Source organism: Trachurus japonicus, chromosome 19 (assembly GCF_045865225.1).
Source record: "Trachurus japonicus isolate A0001 chromosome 19, Traja_1.0".
Taxonomy (NCBI): Eukaryota; Metazoa; Chordata; class Actinopteri; order Carangiformes; family Carangidae; genus Trachurus; species Trachurus japonicus.
Window position 1 is genome coordinate 15,171,936 of NC_140925.1, and position 18,309 is coordinate 15,190,244.

General features: G+C 43.8%; 1 protein-coding gene across 3 annotated transcripts in view; it reads right to left on the reverse strand.

Annotated features, from left to right (window-relative positions):
- Positions 1 to 17,745, reverse strand: part of llgl2 (LLGL scribble cell polarity complex component 2) — a 49,188-nt gene extending 31,443 nt beyond the window's left edge. For 2 of the 3 annotated variants that reach the window (XM_085762468.1, XM_085762466.1), the window contains exons 1-2: positions 17,495 to 17,745; positions 2,559 to 2,678 (exon numbers count right to left, since the gene is read on the reverse strand). In XM_085762468.1, the coding sequence (XP_085618594.1) occupies positions 2,559 to 2,633 (75 nt within the window). In that variant the 5' untranslated portion in view covers positions 2,634 to 2,678; positions 17,495 to 17,745. Of the gene's footprint in view, positions 1 to 2,558; positions 2,679 to 17,490 lie in introns of all 3 variants that reach the window. The other variant, XM_085762467.1, reaches the window with a different exon arrangement.
- Positions 17,746 to 18,309: the final 564 nt, after the last annotated feature.

Genomic DNA, 18,309 nt, shown 5'->3' on the forward strand with positions numbered 1-18,309 from the left:
GATGCATTTTGAGAAGAAATTCAAGAAGAAGTACAAGACAGTATGAGTGTATGATAAAGTATGGTCACATTATGCTATATAACGTTATTAGTGTTGTCACGATACCAACATGTTGGTACTGGTATTGGTACCAACATGTTTTTGATACTTTTCCAAATACAAAGAGAACACAAAAAATGTCATTATTGACTTTACTTTAATAGAAAATCTTAGAACTATTATGCATCAGTAAATAATCAATCCCTGCTGCTGCAGGATTAAAATTGAAATTTCCATCAATATTAATCTGAACTCTTCCTAAATTAAAACATTAGTGGTCTGTTTAAAAATGAATATCAACTTGTTCTCTTTGCATTATTTGAGGTCTGAAAACACTGCATCTTTTTTTGTTATTTTGACCAGTTGTAATTTTTGGGGGAAATTGTTATCAGTAGTTTATAGAATGAAACCACGCAGCGGCGTCACCGCTGCCGCCGCTCTGGACTGCACAGTACAATTCACAACCACAACCCAATCAGGTGCTCTCGCGCTTGTGGGTGTTTTCCTCTTCTTCTACTTTTTTTCTCTTCTCAATTCAAGGCTCTTGTAATCTATACATCCAAATCCCGATCACTTGTCACTTGACCCCCCCGCCCCCTCAAAAATATTTTCTCATCGGATCTGCACAATTCACGTAGGTCATCTATTTTGGTTTCAAAACGGCGAATTACGCCGAAAGGTGAGTGATTCTCATGCCTGATCTATATGTCTGTAGTCACCGAGACCAAAATATATACAGGCACTGGTCAGGGTTGTGTGTTATAGACCATAAACATTATCATATTCAAACCTGATTTCCATTCCCACTCTCCCACTGCTGTGAAGTGATCTGCTAAATATCAGTCCCCTGTCTGCTCCACCAGGCTGTGGACCACTGGGTGAAGAGCAAACACAAAGTGCAGCTTCCTGTTTGAGCTCTGTGCAGTGAAGAGCAGCTCTTGTCTCGTTGGAGAACCACACCAATGCACACAAGATTCAAAGCAAACAAGTTCTTCATATCGTCTGCATCATTTACTAAAAGAATAGACTTTAAAAAAAAAAAAAAAAGATAACCACAGGAGATTAAACCCACTGGTATAGTTTTCTGCAAGTTATTATGAAGCTTGACCAGCCTGAGTTTGATACTCCTCAATGAATACAGGCTTATAGTGGAGGGTTATTTATAGTATTAATGGTCTTCTTTGTGTGATGATAAATAACAAATAAATTATGTCAATAGATACACAAAGAGGGAATTTGGTACAACAATACCAGGTATTAATCTGCTATATGGTTTCCTGGTCTGACTTTAGTGGCTTGCCTTTTCCTCCCACAAAGATATAGAGGATATGATCATGCACAACAAAAGGTCGCAGAATCATTACACAATAGCACCACTTTCAAAGAGCCACTACAATTATTTATAAACGTAAATATTATAGATAACAATAAAATCAGAAATGGACTGACATTTTGTTTGCACTACAGAATGCTTCAAAGTTGGACTGGCCATCAGGATCACTTTGTGTGGCTCAGTCCAAAAGAAAAACATGAGACCATACACTTCACATCAGAACAACAATAAAAGCTGTGTTAAAGAGAAACTATGCAAGATTTTTAGCTTAAAAGGTAGAGTCTGGAGGTTTATTCGTTGCAGTTTGTAAACAAAACATTAAATCTGGGCCCCTCCTCTCGGGCTGAACTGTGCAGCCTCCTGCCCCTGATAGCAGTAGCAGCAGCAGTCAGGACTAGTCAGGACTGCAAAGAAAAGGAAATACAGTCCGAGTCAGGGCTGGAATGATGCTGTAACCAGTAGGAGGGCCGCTGTGGTGAGCTGGGAAGCGGGTGCTAGCGCTGGTTGCTAGCCGCTACAGCCATCGGAAGTTAACGTCAAGCTAGCGGGTGTTAGCGGTGGCGGATAGCATCCGCCGCTAGCACCCACTAGCATCCGGGACAGCTAGCGGGGCTAGCAGCCCTCCTACTCTGCTGCACGGAGCTTCACCTGAGCTCTGTCACTGGCTGGAGAGAAAACATGACTCTCCACCCAGAAACGTCGCTGTGCACAACAAAACAAAGCAAAAAACCAAAATGCAGGCAGGGGAGGGGGCTCTGCAGACCCGTCACCACCACACAGGACTAGAAGCCCATAGGTAATGATTAAGATGGATTTAATATGTATAAGTCTAGCATTTATTTTTGAGCAAAAACCTCCAGACTCTACCTTTAACCATGATATATTTCCCTTTTAAGAATGCATCTGGGATGCATCATTGATAAGCTGGAGGGCTTTTAATTTGAAATGGGAGGTGTTTGAATTAATGCAGTAACTTCATTACAGTAGCTGTGAGAGAAAGCTGTGCTCTGCCTGTCAGTCAGGATCAGGAGTTCATGTCCCACAGCAGCTGCTGCTGCAGTAGCCAGATTACAAACACTACTCAAACTACTGCTAGTTTAGTGCTTATTTTCCCCATCACCTGTTGTGATGCATCATGAACTATAGTTTCACCTCAGACCTGTGTGTCCCGTCAGGGCTCACTTGCCTTGTTGAACTGGAAGAGTTCCTGTTTGAGTCGATCTCTCTGGGACTCCTGGCCGTGTCGCCTGAACCTCTTCATCTTGTCTCAGCACCAGCGTGGAGCCTGCAGGCTCACTGACGCACACTGCATGGAGGAGAGAGGAGGCAGAGGGGAGGAAGGAGGGAGGGAGGAAGAAAAGGAGCAGCGAGTTAAAAAGGTTGAACCTTCAGTTCATACTTCCACAATTAGTGCCCGTTATCACTTGGGGCGTTATAGTGACATTACCATGACAACCTGTAGAATAACCCTTGCGTTTGTCATCCAAATGTGTGCAAATGTGTATTATGACTCCTGACAGTGTCCACCTTCACACCCTGATGCTAAGACTGAGGCCAGGAACACATTGGATGTATCACAGCCAGAGAAAAAGCTTGAGTTTTATTTCAATGCATGTTATTGGGTTAGAGTGGACACACTGCCCGTGTTGTGTGACACACATGTCCCATCAAACTTAGACAGACAAACACTTGATCATTTAATGCCTATTTGACATCACAGTAGTAACACAACATAAAACTGACACTTTGCATTATAGTTTCCCATGCTGACTGAATCCGTGTGTCACAGAAATGAAAAAACACAATTAATCTGTTAAGCATGTTTGCAGCTGCATTTAGAGACAGAGAAATTAAAGAGCCACTTTCTAAAGAAAAAAAAAATTAATGACACATGGAAATCCAGCAATCAGTGAAACTCTCTCACACACACACACAATGCCAGTCCCCAGCCTCACACAACGCAGGCAGCGCGTTCCCAGTGTCAGTGGAAAGTGGGACCACGGCCTGGAATCTATGGAGCCTCAGGTAGTCGACTGTTTTCTCTAAAAAAGACTGATGATGAGGAAGAGAGGAATTCTACAGTCTGGCACTTCACTCATTGTCATCTGTAACCCCCCCCCACACACACACACACACACACACACAGTCAACCCATCTGAGAAGCCCAAACACCTGCCACACATAAAGGCGGTTACCATAGAGGCCACTTCAGAGACAGACAGAGGGACTGGGAAGGAGGGAGAGGGAGACAAAGAGAGGAAAACTATCATGAGGCAACAGGAAAGAGTGAGGGAGCTTGTGTGAGAGACAACATTTATCAGTGGTAACCCGGTGCCTATAGGCTCCACAGCAGCCTGGCTAATCTCTGTCACATGGAGGCAGCGGTATGTGGTGGTGACTCTCTCAGATAGACGCCGGGCAGAGTCACGGTCAGGAAGCACGGCAGAGACCGAGTCCTGGTCCAGACCGAGGACAGACGGAGGCAGGAACCAGAGCTGCAGGGCTCCAGACTAACAGTTCTGACTCGGAGCACGATGGACTGGCCTTTAACTTAACATTTTAGGAGCACAAGCAGAAGATTTAGGGGCGCACACTTGCCAAGCAAATATTCACATTTCCTTTTCATTCAGTCTGCCACCTGTAATGACATAATCCACATTCTTTGAGTTGCCCCTTCCACATTTCATCTGTGTTAAAAAACAAACAAACAAAAAAACAACAACTTTACTGATTGCACATGTGCAAGAAGAAAGATTTACTTGCACAGTCTCAAATTTTAGGGGCAATCTGGAGCCTAAGCTGGTTTGGGTCATCAGGAGTTGGAGCATTAATTCACTGCACTTCCATACAGCTAACTTCTACCTCACAGTGTTTCCTCTACATTCATTTAGGACTTTTTAATTGCTGCAAATACACCACCTCCGCATGTTTCCACCTTCACAGTAGAGTCCTGCACTGGGTAAACTACAGATAACCATCTTGCTCAGGTTAATTACTCGCAAGAGCGCAGCCATGAAAGTGACATCACGTCAAGCATTGGGATTGTGGAGCGGCACAAATTTCCGTAAGGACAATAAAGGTCTTTTAAGTTTAAGTTAAGCACCCAGGCACCAGGTCAGAGAGTCAGAGGAGAGTCGTCTTGGAAAATAAGGCAACGACTTAGCGGAGAAAAGGTAGACTTATTAGCTTAAGATAACTCTCTTTGTTAAAACAATGTAAAGCAGGGTTTCCACTACCAGTTACCATTACTTTGCAGCCCTTTCCACTACCCAGTTACTGCTCTACTCGACTCTGTTTAGATCCTTTCCCATCACAGCCGAGTCCTTCACAGTTCCTCCTCAGTGTGGGTGGGGTCGTCACACTCACATCACCGCGGTTACAGCCGCATCGTCTTGTTCTCTCTTTTCTCTCCTTTCGTCAGCTCCAAACTCACTCGTCTGCACCTCGTTAGGAGGTGAGAGAACAACGGTCTCAGGACAGATCAGTGAACGCTGCTGCTGTGTTTTTAAACTTCATACTACTACTCCACTACTTCAAAACACATTTCACTGCTCTTTCCATCTCTCTCTCACCTACTTGCTACACACACACACACACACACACACACTGAGCTGTCCTCAGGGAGCGACCACTACTTGTGTAAGAACATGTCGTCTTAAACATTTGTTTACCTGCCTAGTAACACTTGCCTGTGGAGGTTATGTATTAATTCACTTTTTAAGTTTCCATACAGGCCTGTCTGTGCATCTGCAAAAATACAAGCTATATCAAGAGTGGCTCAACAAGTGCATTCTGTAGATAGCTAAAGCCAGTCACACAGTTATCCATCCAAAAATGCTGCTTCCTCCTCTTCTTGACAAGCCTTTGTCAAAGGGACATCACAACATCCGCAGACAGACAGAAAGTATAGATATGGCAGCTGGTAGTGGAGCCAGCTCCTACAAAATGAATGCAGACATTCATTTATAAGACAGGACGTTGCTTCCACCTCAGTCTCCTTCTAATTTATGTCTTTTTGTAGCTTTAACTGGTCCAGCACCGTCCTGACCAAACGCCTCAGTGTCAGGAGGAGGTTTCACCACAGAGCAGCCGCGGTGTCAGAGCTGTGGGCCAGACTTCTTCACTCAGAGTTGAGTGTCAGGTGACAGTGAGAAGACGGCAGCTCCAGCTCGGATCAGAGGGCTTCAGACAGAGCAGACGGAGGGGGGGGTGGGATCATAGCTGCAGTCAGACGCCGAGTCCACGGTGTCACAAGTCTGTGACAAAGGCCTGGACCGTGAGTCACCGTTTTCCATCTGAACCAGCTCATTTGCCTCGGTCCAAATTATACACTCATATCAGCAGCGCTGCCTTGACTCACTGCTGAGCTACGTCACGCGTTTCCAGCTCCTGCTTCCTAAAACAGTCAACACAGAGGACTGGCACATCAGGCTGACTGGACGCAGAGGTCCCTGGTCTCTGCAGACTGTTTGAAGACTGACTGAAGGACATTTTTGGCACTCGGCTACAATAATACTAACCCTGCCATATTCATAATCTTGTAGACCCATGTGAACATGTAGTTATCTTTTGGCTGTGTGTATAAAGGATAATAACAAGCTGTGATAACAAATTTGGTAGACTAGACTGTTCCTCTGCTGCTGAAACTGCAATTGCAACAATGCTACGAATTAATGTCAATACCACACACGCACACTTTCATTTAAAATGACTTGTGGCAGAGTTTGTTGTCCATAATTAACAAACACAACAGCACTGACTGTTGCAAAGATAGAATCATTCTTCAGCAAAGAGAACAAAAAGAAAGGAAAAGCCTTTTTTTGTATCTTCTCTCATTAACTGTAGTGATTATAAACACACTAACACAGTGTATTTTGCTGACCTCAACACTTACTGTGTATTTAAGACCACTAAATGTACTGGAAACGGATGACATCTAATGTTCAGACAGTTTTGTGCTCTTGAATTTTTCTTAGCTCCTTTTAGATCCAAGTCAAAAGATGGGGAATTTTATTTAATGGTTTTGCATCTAGAAAATAAAATACCAAAACATCCCTATGATGAACACAAAGTGTAAAAAGCAGCTAAAGAGAGTGAGGCAAAGAGACGACGCTCAACAAAACAGCTCCTGAGGGCGATACAAGGAATCTGCTGATGGTAAATGAGAGCTACAGTAGAACTGCCCCTCACATATACATACTGTATGTAAAGAGTGATGCAAAAGGCCCATGTGGAAAGCGTGGGGGGAGGGGGTCATCAGCATCAGAAACAGCCTTCAACACATGCTGCGGCACTTTGAGAGTTTCTCTGCAGTCTGTGTCCTAATCACACGTTTCCCTCCAACCTCATTAATTGTGGCTTTTCAACTTGGTGAACAGACACTAGAGCCCTAAACACACACCCGGGGGCTGTTTCCACAGCAGCTACTTGTCAGGGGTCACAATGGGAATGAACATCACAATTATGTGAACTGCAGTGATGTTTAAGGCTGTCTGTTCAGACAGTTAGATTAACCATCTCTGCCCTGGAACCAAATATTGTGCGGTCTGGTTGTGGCCAAGATGTAGAATCAACTCAGTATCGAACAAGCTGAGCTAATACACCAATGTGTATTGAACAGGCGGTCTTTCAACCCATCTGAGGGGAGGCCGGCTAGGAGCGGAGGAGACGGACTGCCCTTTAACCAGGGCTGAGGATCCGCACCTCAATACTATACTGTAAACACAGATGGAGACCGAGAACCGGTTCCAGTGAGCTGAATTCTTTACGTTGCTGTTGGGGGCATCTCTTCTTTTTCTGACAGGTGCACATTGCAAAACCTTGATGTCAACCTCGTGTCTCCATACTTCAGGAATGTCACGTATTTAGCGCACAACACATGAGTGACGCGTCTTCCTGAACGAAGCAGCTCGTCCAATACCAGAGCTCGATATCCTGTCAGAACGATCAAATCAGCATTTGGTTGGTTTTAGGCAACACAACACTGGTTTTCCTCATGTTCTTATTAAAAATTAGAAAGTCCCACAAAAAATGTCCCACAACTACCATCACATTTTGAAACTCAAACTTTTTCCATCAAAATCAAAAACAAAATTTCCTGAGTAACAGTTGAAAATGTTTTAAATTCCTGAATCTGCACCAGAATTTAATGGCTGTGTCCCCGGCCCATGACCCAACCCTCCACCACACCACAGTGGAGGGATGGTGCAAATTAGTTCAGTAATGCTGCTGTAAACAGACATGGGTGAAAACAGCCACACTCCCACCTGACACACAGACAAAACACTGTACACTACTAAAGTAACATAAAACTAGAGCTCATGAACTGAATGATTAACAGAAGATTTTATATTAAAAAGTTCCAAGTTCTCACATGACAGGATTTATCTTTATAAGACTACATCTACCAGCTTTAGGTTTGGGAGCAAAGCCTTTCAATCAATCAATCAATCAATCAATCAATCAATCAATCAATCAATCAATCAATCAATCAGGCTTTATTTGTATAGCACTTTTCATGCCCACAGCAGCTCAAAGTGCTTCACATGATAAAAACAAGGAACATAGGGGACACATATTGGGAGACACACATACGCATTCACACAATTTTAGAACATTGGATTTTAGAGACATAAAATGAACTAAAATACTGTAGATAGGTGTAATAGGATAAAATAGAACAAGAATGAATGAATTAAAATAGAATGAAAAAATAAATTAAAGCAGAAGTAAGTGATCCGGTCGTTTCGGCTAATGCTGCGTTCCAGGTAGGCTTTTGAAACCGTAAATTACAGCTTCAAGTCACAACTTACGACTTTGTAGCGTTCCAGGCAACCCACTCGTGTTTTTCCGACCTGTTTTACCTGTGAAACTGCACTATAACGGCCACTCGTAACTTCCGACCCGTGAAGTCGTACCAGATCGAACTGGTACGACTTCACAGGTCGGAAAAACACGAGTTACGGGCTGCCTTGAACGCACCATAACAGTCCTCGTCCCGACGTCACCACATTCACGCGCATCCCTTGGCTGCACACACAGCCCTTCATGCCGTTCTCTCTCCTCATTGGATAAAAACTGTAGGATACGAGAAAAGTTTTCTCCTCGGCTCAGAGCAGAGCAGAGGGACTGACAGACCCGTGTTTCGGTCCAAACACTCTATGTAAGTGATTGCTGTTGGAAGATATAACTATTTAAGACTTATATTAACACAAATATTCCGCTTACTTCTGCTTTAATATAAATTAAATGTTTTATAATGATAAAAATAATAAGATTCAGTTAAAAGCCAGGCTAAAAAGGTAGGTCTTCAGTTTGCTTTTAAAAATGTCCAAAATGTCCAGATTCTCTCTTTGACACAGACAACCATGGGACTCCTCTCTCCCCATCAAGATAATAACAAGCAGATATTTTGACAAAAAAAAACAAACAATCAATAGTAGCCTTAAATTACCTGTAATTTGTTTTTCTAAAACCAGCCCGTCTCTTTGTTGTTGTCCTGTGCTTTCAAAAAGATTCCACCTCGGCTCATCTTCAAGAGAACTAAACAAGACTTCCCTAAACTATGGGGGAGTCATGGGTGTTTCCCATGGAATGTCTGAGGTTGGCCATACTGTCAAGGGAAGAAATTGTCATCTCGACAACAATTCAATGACTAATTTGTCCTAGAACAATGTAAATCAGCGTACACAACATGCACAAAAGGTTCATTTACATGGGCAAGATAGTGGATAAGGTTGTTATTGTGACAGGGAAGTACCTGTTAGTTCCAGGTTTATCAGGGGGGGAACAATGGCAGGCCAGAAGTGAGTGACACGGAAACCGACCGGATCGGGCCGGTTTCAGGCCTCGTTCTGCTCTCAGATATGGATTTTCCCAGGAATTTCGACTTGCAGAGGCGCAATCAACAGAAAATGACAATGAACGCTGGCTCTTTCGTCACACTGTTTGATCTGCAGTGAGCTCATCCCTCAGCCAGATAAGATTACACACATAGCATCTTACTGCTGATGGGGAAATTCAACCGGCTTATTGACTCTTCTCACACATTCACAACTCGGACACGTTTGTCTCTGCTGGATACCGTCCTTAACGTCCTTCACTTTCACTCAGTTAATGTTTGTTATCCTTCATTGCTACGGTTCAGTGATGTCATCGAATTCCCGGCATATCTACCGAGCCATCTAAACTGTGAGGGGAGTCCTAAAACTAAAAAAAAATGTGCAGGAGCGTGCCTGAACACGACAACAAGAACAACCTGGAGGGGAAGGCGGCTCGACCAGCGGGGCCGCTGCGTGTCCGGCCTCTCTCAGCGACACAGTGTTTAACAATGAGATGTGGGAATAAGAATGTGTGACCAGAAATGCCAGGAATCCCAAACACTCTTACTGATGGACTTATGCAATCAGCAGCTATGCCAGCACTTGCTGTAACACAGGAAAAAAAAAAAAAAAAAAGTGCAAAGAAAAATCAGCTCCACCCTGAGTAACAACCGCCAAAGTCATAAACGTTTGTGGCATCAGAAAATGAAGCTAGAAAATACACTATATTCACAAAGGTAGAGTGGAACCTGTTTGACAGCCACACACAGGAGAGGCCTGGGAGAACTGGCCTGCACACATGGTGGATCTACTCGTGACTACACCTCCGGCCCTCGTCAGCGTCGCGGGCCGTTGGTTGATATTGATAAGGCAGCACATTTTTTTAAAAAGCGCTGCAGCTCTCTGCGATCTGGTGGCGGGGCATCACCGAGCTATTCTTGGTTTGTGGAGATGGAAAGTCCTCTCGAGTCAGCGGTGAACTGCAGATGGTTGGCGTGTGACCGGTGTCAGGTCGGTCAAGTGAGACAGGGTGAGGAGGCGTGCGTCTGAGTGGCATGAAACAGAAACCAGCTTTTCTGTACGTTGGGTTCAAAAGACTGCGGGTACTGTGACGGAGCGATGGGAGGGGTCTGTTATACCAGCTACAGCGAACAGTAGGGTTCCTGCTACCCGCTATGGCTGCCCCATAAAAGCCTGCGAGTTGATACATCAGTGGAGAAGAGCGTAAAATATGTTAGTTGCATTTTCTTTTCTTTTTTTTTAAAGTATATTTTTTTGGCTTTTTGGCCTTTTATTTGATAGCACAGTGAGATAGACAGGAAAGGGGGAGGCAGAGAGAGAGGGAATGACATGCAGGAAAGGTCTGCCCGATGCGGGACTCGAACCGGGGACGTCTGCGTTGAGGACTGTAGCCTCTACATGGGGCAGCCGCTTTAACCACTGCGCCACGCACCGCCCCTTAGTTGCGTTTTCTAAGCTGGCCCACAGTACACATAGCTCTGCTGGGGCAACAGTGTGACAGGTTAAAGGGATAGTACAAACTAAGGGGTGTGTCAGTGTATGCATGTAAACATTTACATGAAATGAAACAGTAAACATTTAATAAAAATCCCTAAACGATACACGCATTTTTTGTTTTTTTGGCGAGAAAGTTTGATGGCGCCGACAGCTAGTAAACCATTGTGTAGCCAGATCTCTAAACGATACGCAATTTTTTATACATATATTTTTTATAGGCTACATATATTTTTGGGGGGCTGGGCAGGGCGCCCTGGAATGACAGGGTCTCGATTACGATGACGGACCACAGCGCGGTTTTCCACACAGCAGTCATTTAGCACATGTGAAAGTATAACAACAGTCTCAGTACAGATCAGTGGACGCTGCTGCCGCTGGGTTTTTAGGGTTTGATTTCGTGTCAGATGTCACGCTCGCAACTCTTCCAGTTATGACGCTTTTGCCAATCAAAGTGAGAGTAGCCGCCGGGTGGGTGGGGGGTCCAGCGACGCTACCGTGTACACGTTTAAACGGAAAGCATTGCTCAGTTTGAACTAGGGATGTGAGTGTGTACTAAAATATGTACTAGTGTAAACTAACTTCTTGTTTACCTCTGTAGAGAGCACAGTGCAAGATTTTTTCCCAATGTATCTTCTATGGACTCATGATTATGCGCTTTCATTGAAGAGATCCTCTGACCTCATTTTTGCTTCATTTTGTTGGTACTGTTGGACCAAGTATGTTTACTATAAAAGAATTTGACCTAATGCTGTATGTTTGTACACTTCCGTTTCATTTTGCACATTTCTCTGTTGTTATTTATTCTTCTATGTCTTTCTATAAAATGAAAATTTAATAAAGATATTGTTTAAAAAAAAAAGATAGTTCAGTTTTTTTAAGTGGTTGTATGAGGTAAAAAAAAGTTAGTTTTATCTGGAACTAACCGCAGTTATGATGCCAAACAGCTGAAAGGCAAATTGATCCAGCGCATTGCGGAGGAGTGAGTTGGTGAGTTCCAGATTAAACAAACTTTTTTCCGACCAGCTGATGTGTTGCAAATTTTTACTTTATATCGTACTCTTGAACTGGTGTATTATTTTGAGACAGAACTTCTCGTAGGCGGCGAATATACGCTGATTAATCGTCCCCCATTCATAACAGTGTACTGCCTGTGCCTTGGTGCAGTGCAATGCGCCGGTGTTTCTCAATGAGGGGGGGGGCAGAGACCTTTCTATTGCAGATATTATACTTAGTGGCCATTTGTACCTCATACAACCCCACTTCAAAAAAACTGAACTATCCCTTTAAACCAAGTCTTGTCGTGGTGACAGAAACACAGGGCAACGTGCTGCCAGACAGTGTGACTGGTTTCTCTGGGGCCGTTCCAACACTGTCAGCTCCAGTGTCCAGCTGATAGTGTTGTCAGCAGCAGCCCTGCAGGACAGACACACACACACACTCACACACACTCACACACACTCGGCTACGACCAGAACACAGAGTTTTACCTCTTCTGTGTGGAAATTATGTGATTTTATACAACAGATGATGAGTGAAAGCCAAGACAGGCGTACACCTATTAATACACTCCTCACTTAGCGGTCACTGTCCCCAACACAACAGGAGAGAGATCTTGTCAGTTTCGGGTGTGGCTCGCAGGATATCACGTCTCCCCCTAACTCACTGCCACCACCCCCCCTCTGCAGACCCCCTCCGCCTTCCTGTAATCAGAACCAGGGAGAGACAGACAAGACGACCAGGATGCAAAGTTTACACTAGGCGAGCTCATATTCTCCAGTAATCCAGTGGTTTGACCTGAGCTAAACTGCAGCTCATTCACACTATCCTGCTGTCCATGGTGGTAACAGATGAACCCATTTAAGAACTGTAGTTAAAGCAACAGAAAAGGCGCGATTCACATTAGAGACGAGAAGACGTGGTATGTTTGTTAGGTCTGGCAGGATACAGGAAAAGTGCTGCACGAGCGCTGATGATAAGAGGACGGTCAGATCACTGATGATACAGATTAGTGTCCGCAGGCGTCCATAGTGACTGACTGGTCAACTCTTGTCAGTGTTTGCTAAGACATAAAGGCGAGACAGAGCCGTCTTCTCTTGTGAAACGTTCAAAATACGACCTGACATTCCATCACTCACAGGATCTGAAGCAACAGCACTGTTGTGAATGTGAGATTCTCTCAGTCACTTTCATTTGGAGCCATCCAATTAAGCATTAGGGACAGATAATTGTAGGTTTCTGACGCTTGTTCATCTGATATATTGCCTGAGGCTGACAAAAAAAAAGAGATTCAATTCCACAATACTGCAACACAATGCCTCCAAAAAGGCCACAGATCTGAATCAACACACGGCCGACTGACACAGACAGAACTAAAATCTACTAGAATGTGATAGCTGCATGCTGCATGCTGCTGTGAGATTTAATTTGCAGAACAACTCAAAAACGGAAGCATACATCTGCCGTAAGACGAGAAGGCTGGGCATTTGACAGTGTTAGAGCTTTGCATCCATTTGGTTTGTATTATCTGACTGACTGGTGGTTTCATGTTCTCTCTTCCATATCAGACAATCACCACTTAACTGCTAATAGTATGGTGCCGAGTTATGGAATTCTCATTTCGAGACTGGATGAGACTATCATGAACAGGCTACCATAACATTAGCACACAACTACTTCATTCAATTAGATGGATTGAAGTCGAACGGTAGCAAATATTGCTGTCTGAAAGTCATTCGCTCACACTGAGCTACAGGTTTCAGTGTGTGTGTTCACCCATGGTTATGATGTGTGTAAATATCTGGCTTAATCATTGACTGACTGACTTGATTGTCACAGTCGGACGACGACGTGTGACAATTTAACAGAGACGATGAAGATGAGGTCAGAACGGCTGCTGTACAGTGAGAGACATAATGAGGCTGTGTGTTGGTATACAGGTTAGAAACAGTAGCCTGAATATGCCATCGCTGTGGGGACGACGACGCTGTGATGTGACTGGTGAACAGAACACAGAAGCCAATCTGATACAAAAACCCTCCATTGAAACACACAGTATTTGTTGTGTTGTCCAGGCGTGTGTGTGACCTTTTAACTGGCCTATGTATCTTAAAGGTATAATGTAGGAATTACCCACATCTAGCGGTACGGTTGCATATCAGAACGTATTCTTGATGTTGCATTCACGTGAAATCGGGCAGACCTCAGACAGACAACAGACGCTGCATGTACTGTAACAGGATAAACAAGCGTCTATGTAAACAAGTGGTCCGCCAGCACGAGGCAAAACAATACAGGCGTGACAATATGTTGTCATGGTAAAATGACATCCGGTTGGTTTGCCGACGGCCGTCTGCCTGACTGCACCTGAATGCAACATCAGTGCCTCTGTCCTTCCTCACACTACACAGTGGTGACATTTTTAACAGGCGCTACCTGGAAAACTTTCTCCCCGAGCCGACAGCTCCGGTGAGTTTCTGTGGTTACCTACGGTCACGCTGCCACTGAACGTAAAAAATGGCGATGCAACATGGCCGCCTCGGCTCGGTGCGTCGCCCACTTATGTATCTGTAACGACTTGTAACAACTCATTCTAAGGTACGAGAAAGCTTTCATTTGTACGCAGATGTGATTCGACTTCAGTGAAATACGTATTTATGAAAGCAATATTTGATTTTTGCTAATAAAAAGCCAAATAAGTTACATACTGGGGCTTTAATATAATGAAAGAGCAGAAGAAGAGACCTGTCTTCACCATGTTTCACTCAGTTTTCATTATGATCAGAGAGACACCCTGCACCGTGTCACTTTGTTCAAGTTCCACATGATTTTTCATCATTTTCCTCTGCAGTGCATGCTGGGAATTATATGCAGAGAACATAGTGTCTTGATATGTGAATGAGGTCTGAATTGTTACAGAGAAAGAGAGGGAGTTAGACTGTGTGTCACCTTCACCTACATGAGTGTTATCAGGAGCACTGCCCTCAACAGGGACTGAACTCGACACCATGTGACCTAGAAGGGGCCGATGAAGAAACCACTGACTGAGCTACTCAGTAATCTGCAAAAGCAAGAGCAAAAAGCACATTATATTGAAGAGACACTGATTGACCTAAAAAATAAAGTTTGTATCCTCAAGGTGCAAGCAGGAGAAACTCTCCATGAGAAAATAAAAACACATCCACACAGTATTAGGAAGGAAAGAGCAAGTAGACACAGGCTGTGTGCTGTATTGCAGTGAGTAAGAACTTGACTATGCTTTCCCTAACGATTAACTTTTAGATATCAAAAACTGGAACTCCTCAGGGTTGTGTGCTGACATTTTGAGAGCACGGAGGCTTGGGGGCAACATTGTGAGGTTTGATGATATGAGCTTCAAGAATTAAAATTGTGGGAAAGAGTGAATGTTTTCATGGGCTTAAAAAAACATTCCTCTTTCCATCACATGATGCCCTAATGAGGTCTGAAAAACTGCAGCACCGACTCTGAACTTCAATTTCCCGCAAAAGTGCAAAAGCTAATCACAAGACAACCTTGAAAATGTGAAGCTTTGTGAATGAAGTCGGATCTTTAAGTGCAAGAGTGGTTTAGTTACAAACGTTTCGACTAGAGTTGAATCATGTACATTTCTACAGTTTGCAAAAACTGAATTGATGTAATATGATAATGAATAAAAGGGCAAGAAGTATTGCTGCAGTGAAATATCTTAATATTGAATAATTTAACAGATGAGGTGCTTGGCTACTTTGATTAAGGAAAATAATAAAGATAAACAGCTTATTACCATAACTGGTCAACTGTCCACCTGCTATCAACAAATAGGCTACACCAAACCATTTAAATGCCATAATTACAACTAAATACAGAATAATTCTTAATATGTAATTTGAGAAAAACATGCACAAGACAAATGCACAGGACATGCACACTGGACTCTCTACAACTACATCCAGCAGGATTAACACTAGACTCTGATAGGAGATCCATGGAGATCCATGGACACCAAGAGTTGTTTCACTGATGTGTTGTATGTGTGGACCTGACTCACCAGGCTGTTAAGCCCGATGAGCCAGAGGACATTAATAGCATTTGTACTTGTTATACTGTTGACCTGAGCCAAGTGCTACATGTGAAATTTATGAGAGGCAGGCTAGACCTCTTGGACATCTCAACCATGTGATGCTAGAAGAAAAAAAAGCACTTCCATTCAAAGTTTAAAAAAGGAAGACTTGTGTGTGTGTGCGTTTACTACTCAGAAACCTCTGCTTTTGTTCCACACTATTTCTCTCAAACACAATGTAAACTCAGCAGGTGAAGGCTCCTCCTTGTTTTGCCCTAAATTTGGGAGGGGTCGTTTATTTTGCCTCCATAATAGTTTCAGGTGGACGTTGGAGCAGGTGGAACAACTGAGAACAAAGCCTTTTTGTTTGACTTGGTCTTGTGCTGATGCAGGTGCAGCTGAAGGACACTGCCCCTGTGTCCTTCACTATCCTGTCCTGATTACGGGACTTTTTTTTTTTTTTGCAGCTTATGCTGTGTAACCGTCGTCTCCCAAAGTTAATAGAGAAAAGGGCTCTAAAGAGGGTGAGGACCAACCCAATTTGCTCACGTGTCACAAACTTTACTACTGCAGCTCGTGTTAGCTGAACGCACAGTGTGAGTCAGGACATGTAGCTTGTTTTATTAACTGTCTTCCACGCGTATCTCCTCATTTTATTGAGTAGCTATTTCCCAAAAACTAGCCAAACCGGTGAAACTCTCTCTGTCACACACATACACACACTCTCTCTCTCTCTCACACACACCTGCCCAAACACACCAATTACTCACTCTCGAAACCAGACCGTTGACTCAAAAGGCTTACTAACATACCTGCCGAGAAGACACACCTTGCTGAAGTTAGCTAGCTTCGGACGTTTCCGTAATTATGCAACATTACCTGCAACTATTGCACACACACATACTGTATACACACGGGGCTACACGTTGGGGTTTGCGAGAATAGCGACGGGTTGTTTGATTCACAGGTTTTAACCACAAATCTTTGTTTGTTTCGCTCTCTATTTTTCTGTTGTGGACTCGGTCTCCCGACCAGAAGGGCTTCGAGCTGCAGTCACTGTCCCCAGGTGTGCGCTAACGCCCATTGAAGCTAGTTAGTTTGTGCCTGGCTGCATTGTTTACTGTAGGTTTACACTTAACGACAGCCGGGCCAACGGCTGAGCAGCCAGATTTGATTAAAACGTCCTCGCCAAATTGAAATCGATTTAATGTTGACGTTGTTAAAACTCAACTGTTTCATAAAACCTGATTGGCGAGGCTGAGAATATCCAGACTATACAACCACAACACAAACAGTACAACACACATTGATAGTGTGGGTAATATTAAAAAAAAGGGGTAACTTACAGCAATTGCTGAAAGTTAAAACTGTAGCTAAACTCTTTAATGTCTGCGTTAAACAATAGTTCGTAAGGAAAAGTGCAACTCTAATTCAATGAAATGTGCAAATTAGCTTTGAAAGAAGGCACCAGCGCTAAAGCTACCTGATTTCTTCAGGGGGAATATTATGAGAAAAGATTAGCCAGCTAGCCAGTGGGCAACTGGAGGACTGATGCCTGGCTGCTACACGGGCAACTTGAACCAGCGTGAGTTGGATCCGGTCACGGTGCTCAGCAGAAAACGGATGGGTGTGTTGAACAGTTTAGGTTTTTTGTTTGACTGACTGGCAGGCAAACACCTGTGGGGCAGCCAGCCCTGTGATACGGAGCGGGCCCACCTCCTCACCCACCTGATTCAAAACGGCCGTTGCACAGCCGATGTCCGCCGCTCGCCGCCGCTGGATGAGACCCTGCCTCCGGCCAGTGTCCGGCTTGGCTTGGAGCTCTCGCCTCCTGCAGAGTCGGGAAAATACGACCAGGTCGAAAACGAGTAATCCCCAGTATTTGCCGCGGAAATCTTACGTCTGAGAACCGTTTAACAACTAAACACCGACTCCGCTGCTCTTCCTTTTTCCACCGCTGCGGCGGTAGCCTCGCTGCTGCTTCCTGCTCCGGCTAGGCTAAACTTCACCGCTTTGCTAACTCCGCCCTTATGTTGCATTCAAGTACAACTCGTACATTTGTACTGTTGGGAAACTCCACTTGTGCTTCACTGCAGCAGTAGGCTACATTGTATACTTCATGAGAGAACTTTGTAAAATACCAACCCAGCACTATCAGTGAAACAGGCGTCATCTGTACAATATCATTTACCACATTTACATGCACACATCAAACCAGGTTACAGAACTGGGTTAAAACAGGAAATTACAGCTGGTCCTAATAGAACCCCATCAACACCTCTACAGGTGGCTGGTGGGCTCTCAAGTATTATTAATGAGATTTGGATACAACTAACATTGTATGTTAATGAAGTCATTCTTATTATTATTATTATTATTATGTGGTAATTGTAACTGTTGAAATGTACCTGTCTGCACACATTTTTAATCAATTGTTTTCTGTATCAGAGCAATACTAGGGAAGATTTTAAAAACAATTCTACTAAAATCAAGATACCAACACACAAGAATTATTTCAAATCTCATTTATTCTCAAAAATCTT